The sequence below is a fragment of the Ranitomeya variabilis genome, chromosome 7, assembly GCF_051348905.1.
Source record: "Ranitomeya variabilis isolate aRanVar5 chromosome 7, aRanVar5.hap1, whole genome shotgun sequence".
Lineage (NCBI taxonomy): Eukaryota > Metazoa > Chordata > Amphibia > Anura > Dendrobatidae > Ranitomeya > Ranitomeya variabilis.
The window spans coordinates 206,479,866-206,497,802 of NC_135238.1; the positions used below are offsets into that span (position 1 = coordinate 206,479,866).

General features: G+C 40.5%; 1 protein-coding gene across 2 annotated transcripts in view; it reads right to left on the reverse strand.

The window, feature by feature from the left end:
* The window catches only part of COL28A1 (collagen type XXVIII alpha 1 chain), a 66,451-nt gene that overhangs the window by 13,195 nt on the left and 35,319 nt on the right, over positions 1 to 17,937 (reverse strand). For both annotated transcript variants that reach the window (XM_077272768.1, XM_077272769.1), the window contains exons 15-31: positions 17,657 to 17,725; positions 17,444 to 17,512; positions 17,292 to 17,360; positions 17,112 to 17,180; positions 16,110 to 16,181; positions 15,793 to 15,861; positions 15,238 to 15,309; positions 14,285 to 14,353; positions 13,956 to 14,024; positions 13,305 to 13,373; positions 13,133 to 13,201; positions 11,058 to 11,126; positions 10,023 to 10,091; positions 9,785 to 9,853; positions 1,849 to 1,929; positions 842 to 877; positions 696 to 732 (exon numbers count right to left, since the gene is read on the reverse strand). In XM_077272768.1, the coding sequence (XP_077128883.1) occupies positions 696 to 732; positions 842 to 877; positions 1,849 to 1,929; positions 9,785 to 9,853; positions 10,023 to 10,091; positions 11,058 to 11,126; positions 13,133 to 13,201; positions 13,305 to 13,373; positions 13,956 to 14,024; positions 14,285 to 14,353; positions 15,238 to 15,309; positions 15,793 to 15,861; positions 16,110 to 16,181; positions 17,112 to 17,180; positions 17,292 to 17,360; positions 17,444 to 17,512; positions 17,657 to 17,725 (1,126 nt within the window). The remainder of the gene's footprint in view (positions 1 to 695; positions 733 to 841; positions 878 to 1,848; positions 1,930 to 9,784; positions 9,854 to 10,022; positions 10,092 to 11,057; positions 11,127 to 13,132; positions 13,202 to 13,304; positions 13,374 to 13,955; positions 14,025 to 14,284; positions 14,354 to 15,237; positions 15,310 to 15,792; positions 15,862 to 16,109; positions 16,182 to 17,111; positions 17,181 to 17,291; positions 17,361 to 17,443; positions 17,513 to 17,656; positions 17,726 to 17,937) is intronic.

Genomic DNA, 17,937 nt, shown 5'->3' on the forward strand with positions numbered 1-17,937 from the left:
ATTGCAGATGTCCTGAATCTTGATTGCTAAGGTTGAGTCAACTTTTAAATTTGAAGGAATAGAAAGCAAAATAGTTAGGGTTTGTGCACACTTAGTTTTTTGAGGAGCATTTTGAGAATAAAACGCCTTAAAAATCACCCCCAAAATTCTTGAAAATCCCTTCCTATACGTTTCTAGTGTAAAATGACTTGTCGTTCATAGATTCAGTCTTTTGATAATTTTTATTTAACTTCAGCTTTTCAAAAATGCCAAGCATTTAAATGAAATGACCTGTACATTCTTCAGGCGTTTTCTGCTATGAAGCTTTTCCATACATTACAAGAGATGTCAATAGGAAGGGACTCTGGGTGTCTTTTTGAGTGTTTTAAAAGCTTTTTTGCTGCATTTTTGACTTGTAAAACTTTGGAGTTTTCATAATTGTTTAATAAATTTAATAAATATTAGATAGTTGCCCACAAAACCTGCAAAACAAAGAAACCCCTCAAGTTTACAAAATGTTTGCAGAAATGGTGAAAAGTGTTAACAAAATATTTCAATAAATGTAAAAAAAATGCTCACAAAAATTGCTTTAGGACAAAAAGGCATAGAAGAGCCACACACTTTCCTGAAATGGTTTCCTATTGAAAAACTCATCATTTTTGATTGTCTCAAAAAAATTAAATGTGCACATATCCCTAAGTTGTCTTATAGCTTACCACAAATTTCTTTAATCATCTTAATGATATCTTCTCTCTGTGAGATAAAAAATATATATTTATTGATGTGAAAGCTGGATTTGTTTGCATATCCATTTTACTATCTACTCAGTTACAATAAAAAAATAAAACAAAAGTTAACTTACTGTTAATCCAGGGTCTCCTTTAGTTCCAGTTCTTCCCTGTGTAACATGAAAAATAGTTATTCTTGGTTCACAATTCCACTTTCCTTCACTCATATTTCTTGGTTAAGATACCAACCTCGACACTTATTATATAAGTCATGCATGGAGTCTGTAGTTCGAGCTTTTGGGGGAGATTTGTATATGAAATGAAGTGTTTTTTCAAGGATCCAGCTCTGTTCTTCTCCTCTTCTCAGTGCCGTCACCACATGTCAGACTCTCTGAATCACTCTGCGTGAGCCAGAAGTCTCTTTTACATTGAAATCCTATGAAATCCCTTTCTGATGCTCCATAGCCTTACATTGTAAAAACCAATTCCGGGTCATGCAGAGCGCAGCGTCACCGGAGAGTAGGAAGAGCGGTGACGTCACTGAGAAGAGGAGAAGAACGGCGCTGGATCTCACACTACACGCACATATACGTAGGTTTAAAGGGAAAAAACTTAATGGGCAGAGATGACATTTAGGGATTTAAGAAAGTGGAGAACTTTTAGGACTATTGTAAGTGGAAAGGGGAAACTAGAGCATTTAATGTTGGAAATAATGCAGTTTGCACATTGAGCCTGTGTCTACTGATTAGTTTATTTTATAAAAATGTCAATAGCTTGTTACAGGAAAAATATAACTTTACACCGTATTAGCCAGTAGATAGAAGAATATCAAAATTTGAGAGTCCTCAGTGGTTGATACCTTTTAATGGCTAACTGAAAAGATGGTAACAAGCAGCAAGCTTTCGAAACTACTCAGGTCTCTTCATGAGGCTCGGTAACTTTTGGCGCGCATGGCACATTTCTCACCAGTGTCCGGGCCATTGTCCTGTGTATCCCTCTGATGTTACATTTCAAAAAGCCTGATCCCTTGGTCTCTCAGAGAGATGAATGAGCCAGAGATATCTCGCAACAGTTTATCCCTGGGAGTGAAGTATTCTCATGTGTTCAGCAGGATTGTCTACAGCACAAGCGGATTCCTTACCGTATCACCAGGGTTTCCAGGTTCTCCACTGTCACCTTTATCTCCCTTTCTTCCTCTTTCACCAACAGATCCACGGTCACCCTAAAATATTAATTTGACATTAGAAAAGGCTTTTAGCTGGAGGTTTTTTTCCATATTTTCCAACAAATGGTAATACAAAAACTTTTGTTTGAGGATGAAATTTGTATTCCTTGATTTCAATTTAACACTTCCTGATGAAGAAAAGAAAACGCGAGTTGGGGTGGCGAGGAAATAACTTAACCAGCCGTATTACACGTAAGTGCTTCATTTATCACAATATTAACCTTATAGGTAGACCATACTTGCACAATTGCTTGCATGTTTTATCCTGGTCACTAGTTTCATTGATTTATGTTATGTTGACCTGGTCTATATAGATGTATTGTTTAAGTAAACTGTATTACAGGTGATTACTTTACATTTATATTTGTACTAGTCATTAATGATACCACTATGCCTTGTGTATCCAGCTGATGTAAAGGTATACTATGTATCCTCGCATTTAAATAGCAGCAATGGAATGAAACTGAAAGGGAGAAGATACAGATTAGATGTTAGAAAAAAACTTTTTGACCTTGAGTGTGATCAATGAATGGAACAGGCTGCCATGACAGGTGGTGAGTTCTCCTTCAATGGAAGTCTCCAGAAGCTGGACAAACATCTGTCTGTTTGACACGATGACCCTGGAGGTCCCTTCCAACTCTAACATTCTATGATTCTATTTGGATTTATTATTACTCTGTTTAATTTTCTCTAACTAATAAAGATTCATTTTGATTTAATACACTCTTGGCATTTGGGGCTTTTCCTTATGCGGTAATGTTGAATATTGAGAATTTGTGACCTTGAAATTATTTGACTCCATATGGGATTTTTCAAGGGCTTACTTTCAAGTTGTACTTTTCAGATTGATGTCGTAACCTTATAATAAGCTATCAGTGTGTAATAGCTAAAGGTCTGCTGGATCATATGATGTGGCCCATTAATTATTATGATCTTTATGTGTTTCATTAGCTGAACCTGAGCTGATCAAAAATTTAAGTGGACCAATCACCTCTGGGAAAGCTGAATCATGAAGTAAAAGGAGATAAAACTATGAAACCTATATATATATATGTAGAAAAAGTAAACAAAAAAAGTATTCTCTAATATGGCATTTAAAGTTTTAAGAAATACAGGCTCGAGTCAGCTGAAGGTGGGATCTCCTCTGCCTCACTATTTCTTCAGCTGAGTGAGCCTTCCTGCTTCCAACCTTGAGATACCATTGATGTGAGCTGAAAGTGCAGTATGAAAACACTGGAGAAATGTGTTGCTGTCTTCATACTGGGTGTAGTTATATATGTGCTATCGTAAAATGGATACCTGTGTATTTGTGAGCAGCAGGAGGAGGCTACAAGCAGCCATAAAAGTAAGTACTGCAAGCCTTTTAAGTATTGCAGCTACTGAGTATATATTGAAATAATAGTCATTTAGAAACATGTTGTGAATTTGGATTCTGGGCTCCCCCGGTGGCTACTGGTGGAATTGAACTGGTGTCTTCATCTTCTCTGTTCACCTGTTCCCATCAAGATGTGGGAGTCGCTATATAACCTTGCTGCTCTGTTAGTTGCTTGCCGGTCAACAATGTTATCAGAAGCCTCTCTGTGCTTGTTCCTGCTCCTAGACAACTACTAGATAAGTTGGACTCTTGTCCATGTTTGTTTTTGCATTTTGTTCCAGTTCACAGCTGTAGTTTCGTTACTGTGTCTGGAAAGCTCTTGTGAACGGGAATTGCCACTCTGGTGTTATGAGTTAATGCCAGAGTTTTAAAGTAATTTCTGGATGGTGTTTTTTGATAGGGTTTTCAGCTGACCATGAAAGTGTCCTTTCTGTCTTCTGCTATGTAGTAAGTGGACCTCAAATTTGCTAAACCTATTTTCATACTACGTTTGTTATTTCATCTCAACTCACCGCCAATACATGTGGGGGGCCTCTGTCTCCTTTCGGGGTATTTCTCTAGAGGTGAGCTAGGACTAATATTTTCCTCTGCTAGCTTTATTTAGTCCTCCGGCTGGGCTGGGCATCTAGAATCAACGTAGGCATGCTACCCGGCCACTGCTAGTTGTGCGTTAGGTTTAGTTCATGGTCAGCTCAGTTCCCATCTTCCAAGAGCTAGTTCCTATATATGCTTATGCTATGTTCTCTTGCCATTGAGATCATGACAGTTTGACCGGCCCGCAAAGTGTTAATTGTTTGGGCTGAAGCAGGAGAAAAAGAAGTGTTGAAGGGAATTTTTTTTTTTTTTTTTCCCCTCAGAGTTTTGCTGCCTAGCCCTTAATTGCTGTCTAGCTGCTTCTTACCTCCTCTTAACCCTTGAATGGCTCTGTGTCCACCTGTTTGTAATGGATCTTCAGAGTGTAACTGCAGGTTTGAATAATCTCGCCACGAAGGTACAAAATTTGCAAGATTTTGTTTGTCATGCACCTGTATCTGAGCCGAGAATTCCTTTGCCGGAATTTTTCTCGGGGAATAGATCCGGGTTTCAGAATTTTCGAAATAATTGCAAATTATTTTTGTCTCTGAAATCTCGCTCTGCCGGAGACCCTGCACAGCAGGTCAGGATTGTGATTTCCTTGCTCCGGGGCGACCCTCAAGACTGGGCTTTTTCATTGACACCAGGAGATCCTGCGTTGCTCAATGTGGATGCGTTTTTTCTGGCCTTGGGGTTGCTTTATGACGAACCTCATTTGGAGCTTCAGGCAGAAAAAACTTTGATGTCCCTATCTCAGGGGCAAGATGAAGCGGAAATTTACTGCCAAAGATTCCGTAAATGGTCTGTGCTTACTCAGTGGAATGAGTGCGCCCTGGCGGCGACTTTCAGAGAGGGTCTCTCTGATGCCATTAAGGATGTTATGGTGGGGTTCCCTGTGCCTGCGGGTCTGAATGAGTCCATGACAATGGCTATTCAGATCGATAGGCGTTTGCGGGAGCGCAAACCAGTGCACCATCTGGCGGTGTCCACTGAGAAGTCGCCAGAGAGTATGCAGTGTGATAGAATTCTCTCCCGAAGCGAGCGGCAGAATTTTAGACGGAAAAATGGGTTGTGTTTCTATTGTGGTGATTCTACTCATGTTATATCAGCATGCTCTAAGCGCACTAAAAAGCTTGGTAAATCTGTTTCCATTTGCACCTTACCGTCTAAATTTATTCTATCTGTGACCCTGATTTGCTCTTTGTCATCTATTACCACGGACGCCTATGTCGACTCTGGCGCCGCTTTGAGTCTTATGGATTGGTCCTTTGCCAAACGCTGTGGGTATGATTTAGAGCCTTTGGAGACTCCTATTCCTCTGAAGGGGATTGACTCCACCCCATTGGCTAATAATAAACCACAATACTGGACACAAGTAACTATGCGTATTAATCCGGATCACCAGGAGATTATTCGCTTTCTGGTGCTGTATAATCTACATGATGATTTGGTGCTAGGATTGCCTTGGCTGCAATCTCACAACCCAGTCCTCGACTGGAGAGCTATGTCTGTGTTGAGCTGGGGATGTAAGGGGGCTCATGGGGATGTACCTGTGGTTTCCATTTCATCATCCATTCCCTCTGAAATTCCTGAGTTCCTGTCTGACTATCGTGACGTCTTTGAAGAATCCAAGCTTGGTTCGTTACCTCCGCACCGAGAGTGCGATTGTGCCATAGATTTAATCCCGGGTAGTAAATACCCAAAGGGTCGTTTATTTAATCTGTCTGTGCCTGAACATGCTGCTATGCGAGAATATATAAAGGAGTCCTTGGAAAAGGGACATATTCGTCCATCGTCATCTCCCTTAGGAGCCGGTTTTTTCTTTGTGTCAAAAAAAGATGGCTCTTTGAGACCATGTATTGATTATCGGCTTTTGAATAAAATCACTGTTAAATATCAATACCCATTGCCGTTGCTGACTGATTTGTTTGCTCGCATAAAGGGGGCCAAGTGGTTCTCTAAGATTGACCTTCGTGGGGCGTATAATTTGGTGCGAATCAGGCAGGGGGATGAGTGGAAAACCGCATTTAATACGCCCGAGGGCCACTTTGAGTATTTAGTGATGCCTTTTGGTCTTTCTAATGCTCCGTCAGTTTTCCAGTCCTTTATGCATGATATTTTTCGCGATTATTTGGATAAATTTATGATTGTGTATCTGGATGATATTCTGATTTTTTCGGATGACTGGGACTCTCATGTCCAGCAAGTCAGGAGGGTTTTTCAGGTTTTGCGGTCTAATTCTTTGTGTGTGAAGGGTTCTAAGTGTGTTTTTGGGGTACAGAGGATTTCCTTTTTGGGATATATTTTTTCCCCCTCTTCCATTGAAATGGATCCTGTCAAGGTTCAAGCTATTTGTGATTGGACGCAGCCCTCTTCTCTTAAGAGTCTTCAGAAATTTTTGGGCTTTGCTAACTTTTATCGTCGATTTATTGCTGGTTTTTCGGATATTGCTAAGCCATTGACCGATTTGACTAAGAAGGGTGCTGATGTTGCTGATTGGTCCCCTGATGCTGTGGAGGCCTTTCGGGAGCTTAAGCGCCGTTTTTCCTCTGCCCCTGTGTTGCGTCAGCCTGATGTTGCTCTACCTTTTCAGGTTGAGGTCGACGCTTCTGAGATCGGAGCTGGGGCAGTGTTGTCGCAGAAAAGTTCTGACTGCTCCGTGATGAGGCCTTGTGCCTTCTTTTCCCGTAAATTTTCGCCCGCTGAGCGGAATTATGATGTTGGGAATCGGGAGCTTTTGGCCATGAAGTGGGCTTTTGAGGAGTGGCGCCATTGGCTTGAGGGGGCCAGACATCAGGTGGTGGTATTGACTGACCACAAAAATTTGATTTATCTTGAGACCGCCAGGCGCCTGAATCCTAGACAGGCGCGCTGGTCATTATTTTTCTCTCGGTTTAATTTTGTGGTGTCATACCTACCGGGTTCTAAGAATGTTAAGGCGGATGCCCTTTCTAGGAGTTTTGAGCCTGACTCGCCTGGTAACTCTGAGCCCACAGGTATCCTTAAGGATGGAGTGGTATTGTCAGCCGTTTCTCCAGACCTGCGGCGGGCCTTGCAGGAGTTTCAGGCGGAGAGACCTGATCGTTGCCCACCTGATAAACTGTTTGTTCCTGATGATTGGACCAGTAGAGTCATCTCTGAGGTTCATTCTTCTGCGTTGGCAGGTCATCCTGGCATTTTTGGTACCAGGGATTTGGTGGCAAGGTCCTTCTGGTGGCCTTCCCTGTCACGAGATGTGCGAGGCTTTGTGCAGTCTTGTGACGTTTGTGCTCGGGCCAAGCCTTGTTGTTCTCGGGCTAGTGGATTATTGTTGCCCTTGCCTATTCCTAAGAGGCCTTGGACGCACATCTCGATGGATTTTATTTCAGATCTGCCTGTTTCTCAGAAGATGTCTGTCATCTGGGTGGTGTGTGACCGTTTTTCTAAGATGGTCCATTTGGTTCCTCTGCCCAAGTTACCTTCTTCTTCCGAGTTGGTTCCTCTGTTTTTTCAAAATGTTGTTCGTTTGCATGGTATTCCTGAGAATATCGTTTCTGACAGAGGGACCCAATTCGTGTCTAGATTTTGGCGGGCATTCTGTGCTAGGATGGGCATAGATTTATCTTTTTCGTCCGCTTTCCATCCTCAGACGAATGGCCAGACCGAGCGGATTAATCAGACCCTGGAGACATATCTGAGGTGTTTTGTGTCTGCTGACCAGGATGATTGGGTTGCTTTTTTGCCATTGGCGGAGTTCGCTCTCAATAATCGGGCCAGCTCTGCCACTTTGGTGTCCCCGTTTTTCTGTAATTCGGGGTTTCATCCTCGATTTTCCTCTGGTCAGGTGGAATCTTCGGATTGTCCTGGAGTGGATGCTGTGGTGGAGAGATTGCATCAGATCTGGGGGCAGGTGGTGGACAATTTGAGGTTGTCCCAGGAGAAGACTCAGCTTTTTGCCAACCGCCACCGTCGTGTTGGTCCTCGGCTTTCTGTTGGGGATTTGGTGTGGTTGTCTTCTCGTTTTGTCCCTATGAGGGTCTCTTCTCCTAAGTTTAAGCCTCGGTTTATCGGCCCGTATAAGATATTGGAGATTCTTAACCCTGTTTCCTTCCGTTTGGACCTCCCTGCATCCTTTTCTATTCATAACGTTTTTCATCGGTCATTATTGCGCAGGTATGAGGTACCGGTTGTGCCTTCCGTTGAGCCTCCTGCTCCGGTGTTGGTTGAGGGTGAGTTGGAGTACGTTGTGGAGAAAATCTTGGACTCTCGTGTTTCCAGACGGAGACTCCAGTATCTGGTCAAGTGGAAGGGATACGGCCAGGAGGATAATTCTTGGGTGAATGCATCTGATGTTCATGCCTCCGATCTGGTTCGTGCCTTTCATAGGGCCCATCCTGATCGCCCTGGTGGTTCTGGTGAGGGTTCGGTGCCCCCTCCTTGAGGGGGGGGTACTGTTGTGAATTTGGATTCTGGGCTCCCCCGGTGGCTACTGGTGGAATTGAACTGGTGTCTTCATCTTCTCTGTTCACCTGTTCCCATCAAGATGTGGGAGTCGCTATATAACCTTGCTGCTCTGTTAGTTGCTTGCCGGTCAACAATGTTATCAGAAGCCTCTCTGTGCTTGTTCCTGCTCCTAGACAACTACTAGATAAGTTGGACTCTTGTCCATGTTTGTTTTTGCATTTTGTTCCAGTTCACAGCTGTAGTTTCGTTACTGTGTCTGGAAAGCTCTTGTGAACGGGAATTGCCACTCTGGTGTTATGAGTTAATGCCAGAGTTTTAAAGTAATTTCTGGATGGTGTTTTTTGATAGGGTTTTCAGCTGACCATGAAAGTGTCCTTTCTGTCTTCTGCTATGTAGTAAGTGGACCTCAAATTTGCTAAACCTATTTTCATACTACGTTTGTTATTTCATCTCAACTCACCGCCAATACATGTGGGGGGCCTCTGTCTCCTTTCGGGGTATTTCTCTAGAGGTGAGCTAGGACTAATATTTTCCTCTGCTAGCTTTATTTAGTCCTCCGGCTGGGCTGGGCATCTAGAATCAACGTAGGCATGCTACCCGGCCACTGCTAGTTGTGCGTTAGGTTTAGTTCATGGTCAGCTCAGTTCCCATCTTCCAAGAGCTAGTTCCTATATATGCTTATGCTATGTTCTCTTGCCATTGAGATCATGACAGAAACAGCTATGTCCTCCTCTAGTAGATTAACCCTTTAGAAGAAATTATGTTGCCTTCTAGATTAACCCTTTAGAAGCAGCTATGTTCTCCTCTAGTAGATTACACTTTTAGAAGCACCTGTGTCCTTCTCTAGTAGATTAACCATTTAGAAGCAGTTTAATTTTCCTCTGTTTTCTGGGCAGTATAATTTACAATGATATCTTGTTACATGGCCCATAAATAGTGGTATTCTATATTTAGTAAAGTTCAAACTCCTAGCAAGAGGTGAGGAAAATATGTGTCTGATTTGTGTCTAGTAGATTCATTCTTTGGAATGCGATGAAGAGTTCATTGTGTTTTTCAATTATCTTTGGTGAATTATTGAGCAAAATACACAAATAGGTTTTTATCATATTAGATTATTTGGACTAGTGACAAAAGTATGAAAGTCAAATTTATGAGTTTATCACATCATATCTTTCCCCCTCATAGTTGTTCTCTCCCAGGGCAGACAATCTTACCAGATTTACTAATGACACACTGTATATTTGAAAAATGTCTTAGAATTACATCTTTTGTCACTTTTTGTGTGATGGTATGAATTATGAGGTACGTAATATTTAAATATAGAACCCTGTTATTTCAGAAGTTGCTTATTTAATTCTGCCATTATTTCGAGGACCCCAATTCCCAACTTTGATAGCCACAATTTATTACTGAGATTTTTGGAAATATTCCATTTAACATGTAAATAAAATTTGTCCTCACCTTTGGCCCTAGAAGTCCCTCTCCTGGAAGACCACGTGACCCAGGCAAACCTTGAACTCCTTGTTCTCCCTAAAAAAATAGGACAAAATAAAGATAATGCTTGTATACATTTACTTGGGAAAAAAGGGTAGAAAGTGTTTAGAGTTATGAAGCAAAATATAAAATAGTTTTGGTTCATTGGTTTGTGCTTTCAAAGTAAAAGACAAAAATAAAACAATGGATCAAGTGTGTTCCTTACCTTTGGACCTTGTATCCCTTCTCCTGGAGGACCTTGGGCACCTGGTATTCCTGATTTCCCCACATTTCCCTAAATAAAATTGGTACTAATGAATTATCAAGAATACCATAAAACAAATTAAAAAAAAAGAAATTTTCTGAATTTTTGTTCTGACATTATCTTTAAAATGTATAGTTGTGTCCTTCCTTGAAGGAGTTTACCCACTAAATAGATTTATTTCCTAACCACAAAGTAAGTGATGTATGTGTGATTACTGGGAGTGTGACCACTGGACCCCCGCTATAAGGTGGATGTGTGCTCTAGCTACTTGGAGCGGGCTCAGGAGCTGAACCGCCTCCCTACACAGCAGATGCCGCCTGTGTTATACAGCCGGTCACCAAATTGGAGCTAGTTCTGATACGTCTCGGATTATGTGCCTTGTTGATACTCCAAGCTTGTGGCAGGGCTTCATAGGGACTCTCAATTTTACAATAGACTTCAATATTAAAGTATTTCACCGTATCGTATCAGCGATCAAGCACTCCCTACACCCTTTAACGGTATAACTGTCTGGGGTTTTGCTCTTGCATTTTGCACAATTTTCCCAATTCAAGACAAAGGAGAAAATTCTAGAATCTAGGCATTCAATATCCTGTGTCTCTCTGCCACATACTGTACTGCATAGAGAACTCTCTAAAATAAGTAAATGGCTGCGCGGCACTCCTCTGAGGTGGGTGCACGAATAGGATTCCTCTCCGAAATTACGTAAAAAATTAATTCGGCACTCCAAAGTAGATGCAAGGAATAAAGCAGCATTTTATTAGTAAAGGTTCATCCACTTTACACATCTTGCGCATTTCAACAGCGCTGTGCGACAATTCTTCTTAAGCAGTCCCACTGTTCTGATGAAGGCCATACGATCGGTCGAAACGTCAAATTAATTTTTACAGTGGATGAACCTTTACTAATAAAATACTTCTCTAAAATGTTGATCATCAGAATGTAAGATAAAAGCAATGCCTCTTAAATACAGTCAATTTTGAAAGGTTTTCTTACCTTAGGTCCTTGCAATCCTTCACCAGGAGGACCGGGTAGACCAATAGGACCTCTGAATCCTGGGTCTCCCTATAAATAGAATCATTGGTAAAGTTATAAAATCGCATCATTAAAGGGGTTTTCCGAAAACTGAGGTAAACTTCCCCTTTTTCCACTTTGGGTCATATTTAAGTTTTTTGTTTGTTTGCGGCAGGTGCGTGACTGCAAATATGCGATATGCATTCAAGCGGTCACATAACATCTTGATGTACATGGCCTCACCCAATGCAAGTGTATTGAGCGAGGCCGGAAATGTGTTGTCCGAATGTGGGCAGAAGTATGTAAATCGCATATTTGCAGTCACATGACTGCCTACTTCTGGCGCCAGCACCGGAGAATCCTGACAGCACGCACTGTGCACAATGTAAGGATTCACAAGTCTGCAGTTACATAGAGTGACTGCAGACTTGTACCACAAGGCCGGACAACCCTTTAAGTTTTATGCAATCACACCTCCAAGTGAAAAAGCTTCATGGGAACGTGCGTCGGGGCTGTGCTGGTGGGACATCTCGATCCTCCTCTATTATGGGTAAGTAATACTACCTGCAATCCTCTGTCTTCACTTCACCCCTTGTTTACAGCCATTGTGTGTTGCTACTATGAATGGTGCTCAAAGATTGTTTGCATAGGTACTATGTACCTTGAGGGCTGCTTGATACATTTGAGGATCTACTTGTTGCTCCCCACTCTTTTTCCTCCCTATTTAACACATTATTTTTTTAATGGTAATTGTTTTCATGAACTTTTTCAATAAATGATTGTTTTAACTCTATTGGTAGTTTATGGTTACTCCAATTTCTCAGTGTTCTGATCATGTTGGGAGTACTCCACCGCATGATATTGTGGTATTTGTTTAAGGGGCGACATTAAAACTCCTGTCCCCGACCTTTATAAATGGTGTGCTACATGAATTCTTGATTATACCTTTAAGTTTTATGTATATCATTTTGATGCATGAAGGTCAAACTGTCCATTATGCACATGCCAACACACAATATATACTCATTTTTTCTTTTTTTCAATTAAAAAAAGTGAATGATTGTTATTTATATTTACATTTGAAGAATATTAATATAAAAAATTGGGTTTAATAAAAAAAAATGATGGCATAGTGCTAGGGTATGCCATAACTTCATGGCTGGTAGGGGTCTGAACCGGAATCAGCACTGTGTTGCCTACACAATTTTTCCCTACAGATCACGGTACCCACCATTCTAGCTGAGCAGGGTTCCCCAAAGATGGCTGACAGCTGTTCCATTTTCAGGATCAGAGGACAACCAGAGGTTGCCAACCCATTCCCCTCCCCTAATCCTTAATTATTAGCAGACACTAGCAATTTGACTTCACTTTATAAGATGGAAATACTAGGTCTTCACTTCATTCTTCCCTAGATATTGCTCCTCTCCATTCCCAAGTTATGGACCCACCTTATTTCCTTATATAGTCTTTTTTAGCCAACAGGGTGTGGTCTGTAGATCTTTCCTATGTGATCGCACCCAGTTGGTTAACAAGACTAGACCTATATCCAGTGACGAAAGGGCCAAATCTCAGGCATGGAGATATGGAGGATATAAAAAATAATAATGCCAGATTCAGGAAAACCTTACAGGTAAAAAAAAATAAAACATTTCTTACAACTGATAGGTCTTCTTTAAATTTCTAGATATGTTTCTTTACCAGCTAACAATAAATAGTTCATTTTGGTTATTCAGCTGGGTTGACTCACAGACGTGTCATATGGGGTCGTGACAATTAAACGGATGTTTACGGTAGATAGGAGGCAAATAAAAGGATGGAGAATCATTCCGTAATGACATGTCCCGCCTCTAATGGCTAATAACCAATATTGCTTAATTACAATATTATGTAGGGTAACATTTAAAACTGCTTATGTTTAGGAGATGCGGACATTTCTTTATTCCTAGGATAATCCATATTGATGGATAACAGTCATCTGCCAGGAAACGGACAACTGTTTTTGGAGTCCAACCAACTACTTATCATCACTTTTACAGTATATCTAAATCTGATAATACCTTTGGTCCCGGAAGTCCAAAGCCTTCTGATCCAGGTTCACCTGGAAGTCCTGGAAGCCCCGGCATACCCTGATTTCAAAGAAAAGCATTTCTTAGTAGGCTTTACATTTTCAAAAGGCTTAACATGGTAATTAATGTTCTGCAAACCAGCAAAATTAATTGATTTACTCACTGGAGGTCCTGCAAACCCATCTCCTTTGGGCCCATATGGCCCCGGTGGTCCCGGATTGCCTCTGTCACCCTACAGTTGTAAAAAGTATTGATTTTTCATGCTGATAAGATTATTATATAACCTATAAAATATTATAAAAACATTGAGAATTGAGATTATTTTGTTCCCAATTTATCCATATAATACGGGACCCATGCTTGCATGTCTGGGCCGGTTTCGTAGCCTTTTTACATAAGCCGACACGACTTCAGATGTGCACTGAATGAACCGTAATAGATCATTCAGTGTACATGGGCTGCCATTTTTCCTGACAGTCCTGTTTGCAAAGAACGATGTGCTGCCGAGAATGATGATCTTCTGTGCAGCACAAAAAATCACGTCACCTGACAAATGAGCATTTTGCTCATTCTTCGGGTGATCCCCGGGCTGCATGATTATCAGAAAATGCGTGTCCCTAGGAACATTTCATCACCATAATTGTGCAGTGCAAATGGACCTTAAGATTTTCTATGTTCTTCGTTCTTACCCCCAGAGACGTGAGCCCGCATATTGTTTCAAACAGAAAGGATATAAAGTGGATAATATACTGTACTCCTTTACTCTGAACCCCCCAATATAAATGTTAACCATGGCTGATAAATGCAACATTACCTTTGGACCAGCAATACCAACTCCTGGTTCTCCTATAAGACCTTGTGGACCCAGTGGGCCAATGTCTCCCTGAAATAAGATATGAAACATTTACATTATGTAAAATAAGTGTAGAATAAGAAAAAATGAATACAAGATCCTCAACTCAGCTCTAGCTGTGCAATATGGAGCCATTAATGACTGGAACTACGTTGACACCTAAGCAAGTATGTTACCCTGGTTCCAAAAGATTTGGCGTCTACTAGGCGTCAATGATGAACCAGTATTTTACAGGTATTTCAACACAGCTATGAACGCATAATGGCAAATTTATTGATGTATGATCTTACCTTTGGACCCACTATTGCTCGACCGGGAGGACCTGGCAAGCCAATCCGTCCTGCAGCACCAGGTTCACCCTGAAAAACAAGGAAGAATTTGCTTTGTTTGCTTTTGTGTGGAGATAGAACACTGCAGCGTCTGATCGCTCCTCCTCCGGCGCTGAGAAGAAGCACTTCTCCTTCATTTTAAATGTGTTTATTTCTTCTGGCAGAACAGGGGTTAATCAACCATGTTGGAAATCTCAATGCTCACAGCTGAGCTCGGTTAGCCACTACTTTTCCCTTTATAATCTAGGCTCTGTTACTAATCCTCGTCAGAGCTAGCATTTGCTGCATGGCTAATGATGGGAGAGGAGTATATAAGAGAAGGAGAGTTGGAGCACTTATTGTCAGTGACTGTTGGTTGGTTTGTTTGTGTGGTAATTCCTTATCCTTCTCTATTTTGGTTTATTCCCCTACCTCCACGCCCCGGTGCATTCTTCTGTTATATGTGAGTGAATATTTTGTATGCCTGGAGTTTTCTGTTAACCCTTGTTTGTGTTGCCTTGTTTGTTGGGTTGGTGCACTGCAGTGTACAGTAGCGCCCCTCTTCCCTGGGTGGGGGAAGAGAACAGACGGAGGGCTAACTCAGGAGATAAGGCAAGGGTGGAGGCCCCGACATCTTCACCTTCATAAGTATCCTGGGGAGTAGGGCGAGCTAGCTAGGGCATCCCCTAGTGTTAAGGACAGGGAAGGAACCCCTGGTCCCGGGTCAAGTTTTTTTGTAATCAAGGATCTTTACTTTATCTCTGACATAACCCTATCAAAGCTTTCACCCAGCAGTAAGTTTCAACCATTTAATTAAATTAATTTTGTACGTAACATTGATTAGAGTGAAAGTGCTGCAGGTATACAACTAAAAATAAATACTGGATACATGCTTCTCAACGCATTTCTTTTTAATAACCATGGCATTTGATTACTTTTGGTCCTGATGGTCCAGCAGGTCCTGGAGGTCCTGTCAACCCTCGGATGCCACGTTGTCCTTGGTCGCCCTAGAAAAAGATACAACATGGGATTATTCTTCAATAGTTTTTAACAAGGCAATAATATATATATATAGAGAGAGAGAAAAGGCAAAGAAAAGGAAAAAAAATCTATCTGTCTCTCTATCTATCCATCTATCCCATATCTATCAATTTATCTAATATCCAGAAGATGAAAAATTGAAAAATGGAGGCAGCACACCAGTTAAAGGTGAAAAAAGGTGCTATTTAATAGCCCAAAGTGGCGACGTTTCGGCTCAGTGATGTGAGCCTTTTTCAAGCCACTATCTATCTCTCTATCTATCCCATATCTATCTATCTATCCTTCTATCCATGCATCTATCTATCCATACATATATGCATATAATGTACTATTACTGCAATGTAATAATATTCAGTTGGACCCATCAGCTTGATTCCAGTAGATGAACTATTTTTTAAACATAATTGTATAATAATATTTATACATAAATTGGAATATTTGTGACTTACCTTTTCTCCTTGTATGCCAATACCAGGAGACCCTTCTGGACCCCTGAGACCTGGAAGTCCTGGCTCACCCTAAAATAAAATGTATATTCGGTATATATTTTTTAGACATAAGAACCATATTTCATTACATGTAAAATTGATTTAGAGAATTATAACATTAATTCAGCAACCATCATCCTGATTAGACATGGTATTTACTATTTTTTATATTTATTCATTATAATAATATAAGCTAATAATCTAAAATTTCAATCTGAATTATACACAAATTAGAATTAAAATTTCTAGAGAAATATAATATTTATAGACATTTAAACCTTTTGTCCCGGGGCACCATCTTCTCCTGGTAAACCGGGTAATCCGGCTAATCCTGCAGAGCCAGGTTCACCCTAAAGTATAAAGAGTAGAGCTGTACATTAGAATATATCAATCCATTTTACTGTTAATTTATTTTTTGATATATTTTAACTCTGGCTTTCCTCTTTGTATTAAGGATAAGGTAATCGTTCCCTCAAGGCACTGACGTAAACATCACTTTTTAGCTCTTGACTCTTTAAATTGTACTTGTTATTTCAGGTAACTTTTAAGAATAAGCTGTCATGTGTATGTACCTGAGGATTAGCACTATTTCTGCTCATTATATGACTTATGTCCTCCATTTATTTCTTCAGTTTTCTCCTCTGCAAGCTGAATCTCTAGTTTTCATTTCTCTCTCTCCCAGTGGCTGGAAACTAGCTGTGATGGCCTTACACAGTATGCACAAAGAAATAGATTCCTGCTCTTCTGTCTATAGCAAAAAGACAGATGCAACAGCAGCATGGAAGTAATTATATAGAAATACTGAGCTGTGTGGCTGTGAATCCAGCACTGAAGTGAAAAACATTTGCTGAAGGCACTGTGCTGAGTGCCCCGCAATTATCTTTTCCCCGTTATAGAGCTGTAACCTGACAATCAATGTACTGACAATCTGTCTTGTTTTGAGCTGTTTTACAAAGTAGACGGTGAGTTCAGGGGGCACGAAAGAAGTGTCTTATAAGTGGAGAAAGAAGCAGAGTTCTTTAATAAGATATATTACAAAGTTTCTTATATGCGCGTGTACTATTGCTTTATGCAAGGTTTGTCGAAATGACAGTGACAACTTAAGAAAAATCTGATGATTTTGTCCACGTGACTGTGTCTAGTAGTGCAGAAACGGAGCCTTCAATCTGCTAATTGGCTCCTGATTTGTTTTACATTTTACTTTTATTTATAAGGACCAAGGAAAAATGGACATAATCTCGGTAGATTAGACGGGAGACTTTAACAATGCTACTAAGTACCTTTGTTCCAGGTTCACCAACTCCTCTTTCTCCAGGAAGTCCAGATTCTCCTGGCAAACCTTGGTCTCCCTAAGTAAGAAGAGATAATTAGTGAGAAAGGTTTATGTGAACTGTGTGTGCAAACTGCAGCTATATGGTATTTTTTTATTCTTTTATTCATTATTTACTAGTTTATTTTACCTTATTCCCCATAAGTCCTTCTCCTGGAGGTCCCCTCATACCTGGTGGCCCGGCAGGACCCTGAATTCCCTGTAAGAAGTAAAGATAGTTTCTTGTACATTCAGGGTCAGTAACCTTTCTCTAATACTATATTTCATGCTTTTTTGTCTTACCTTTTCTCCTTGTATCCCTACACCAGGTAAACCAATTGGGCCAGGCAAACCAGGAGGACCAAAATCTCCCTAGAAGATAAGACACTGATAATAAAACAACTAAAACCAAGCATAAAAGGATAAATTACAAATCCAGAAAGTGAATAATAATATTGATAGCTTAACACATGGTTCAGTTAATCAAAATAAAATAGTTTGCCTAAACAATCCTACCTTATCACCCTTAAGGCTAGGACCTGGTGGTCCACGAGTTCCTCTAGGTCCTTCAAATCCTCGGTCTCCCTATACAAGGAAATAGTGAGTTACTTTTACATCATAATTGGTAAGTATTAGTAGTTTGTCTACACGAACACTTCCGGAAGAACTAGAGGAAAATTAATCCGCTTTGTTTAATTAGAAATAATGTTTTTAGGATTTCTTTGTATATTTTTTAAATTGTATTTTCTTTATTGAAAACTTTAAACATTTTATAAAAACACAAATAATACAACCTC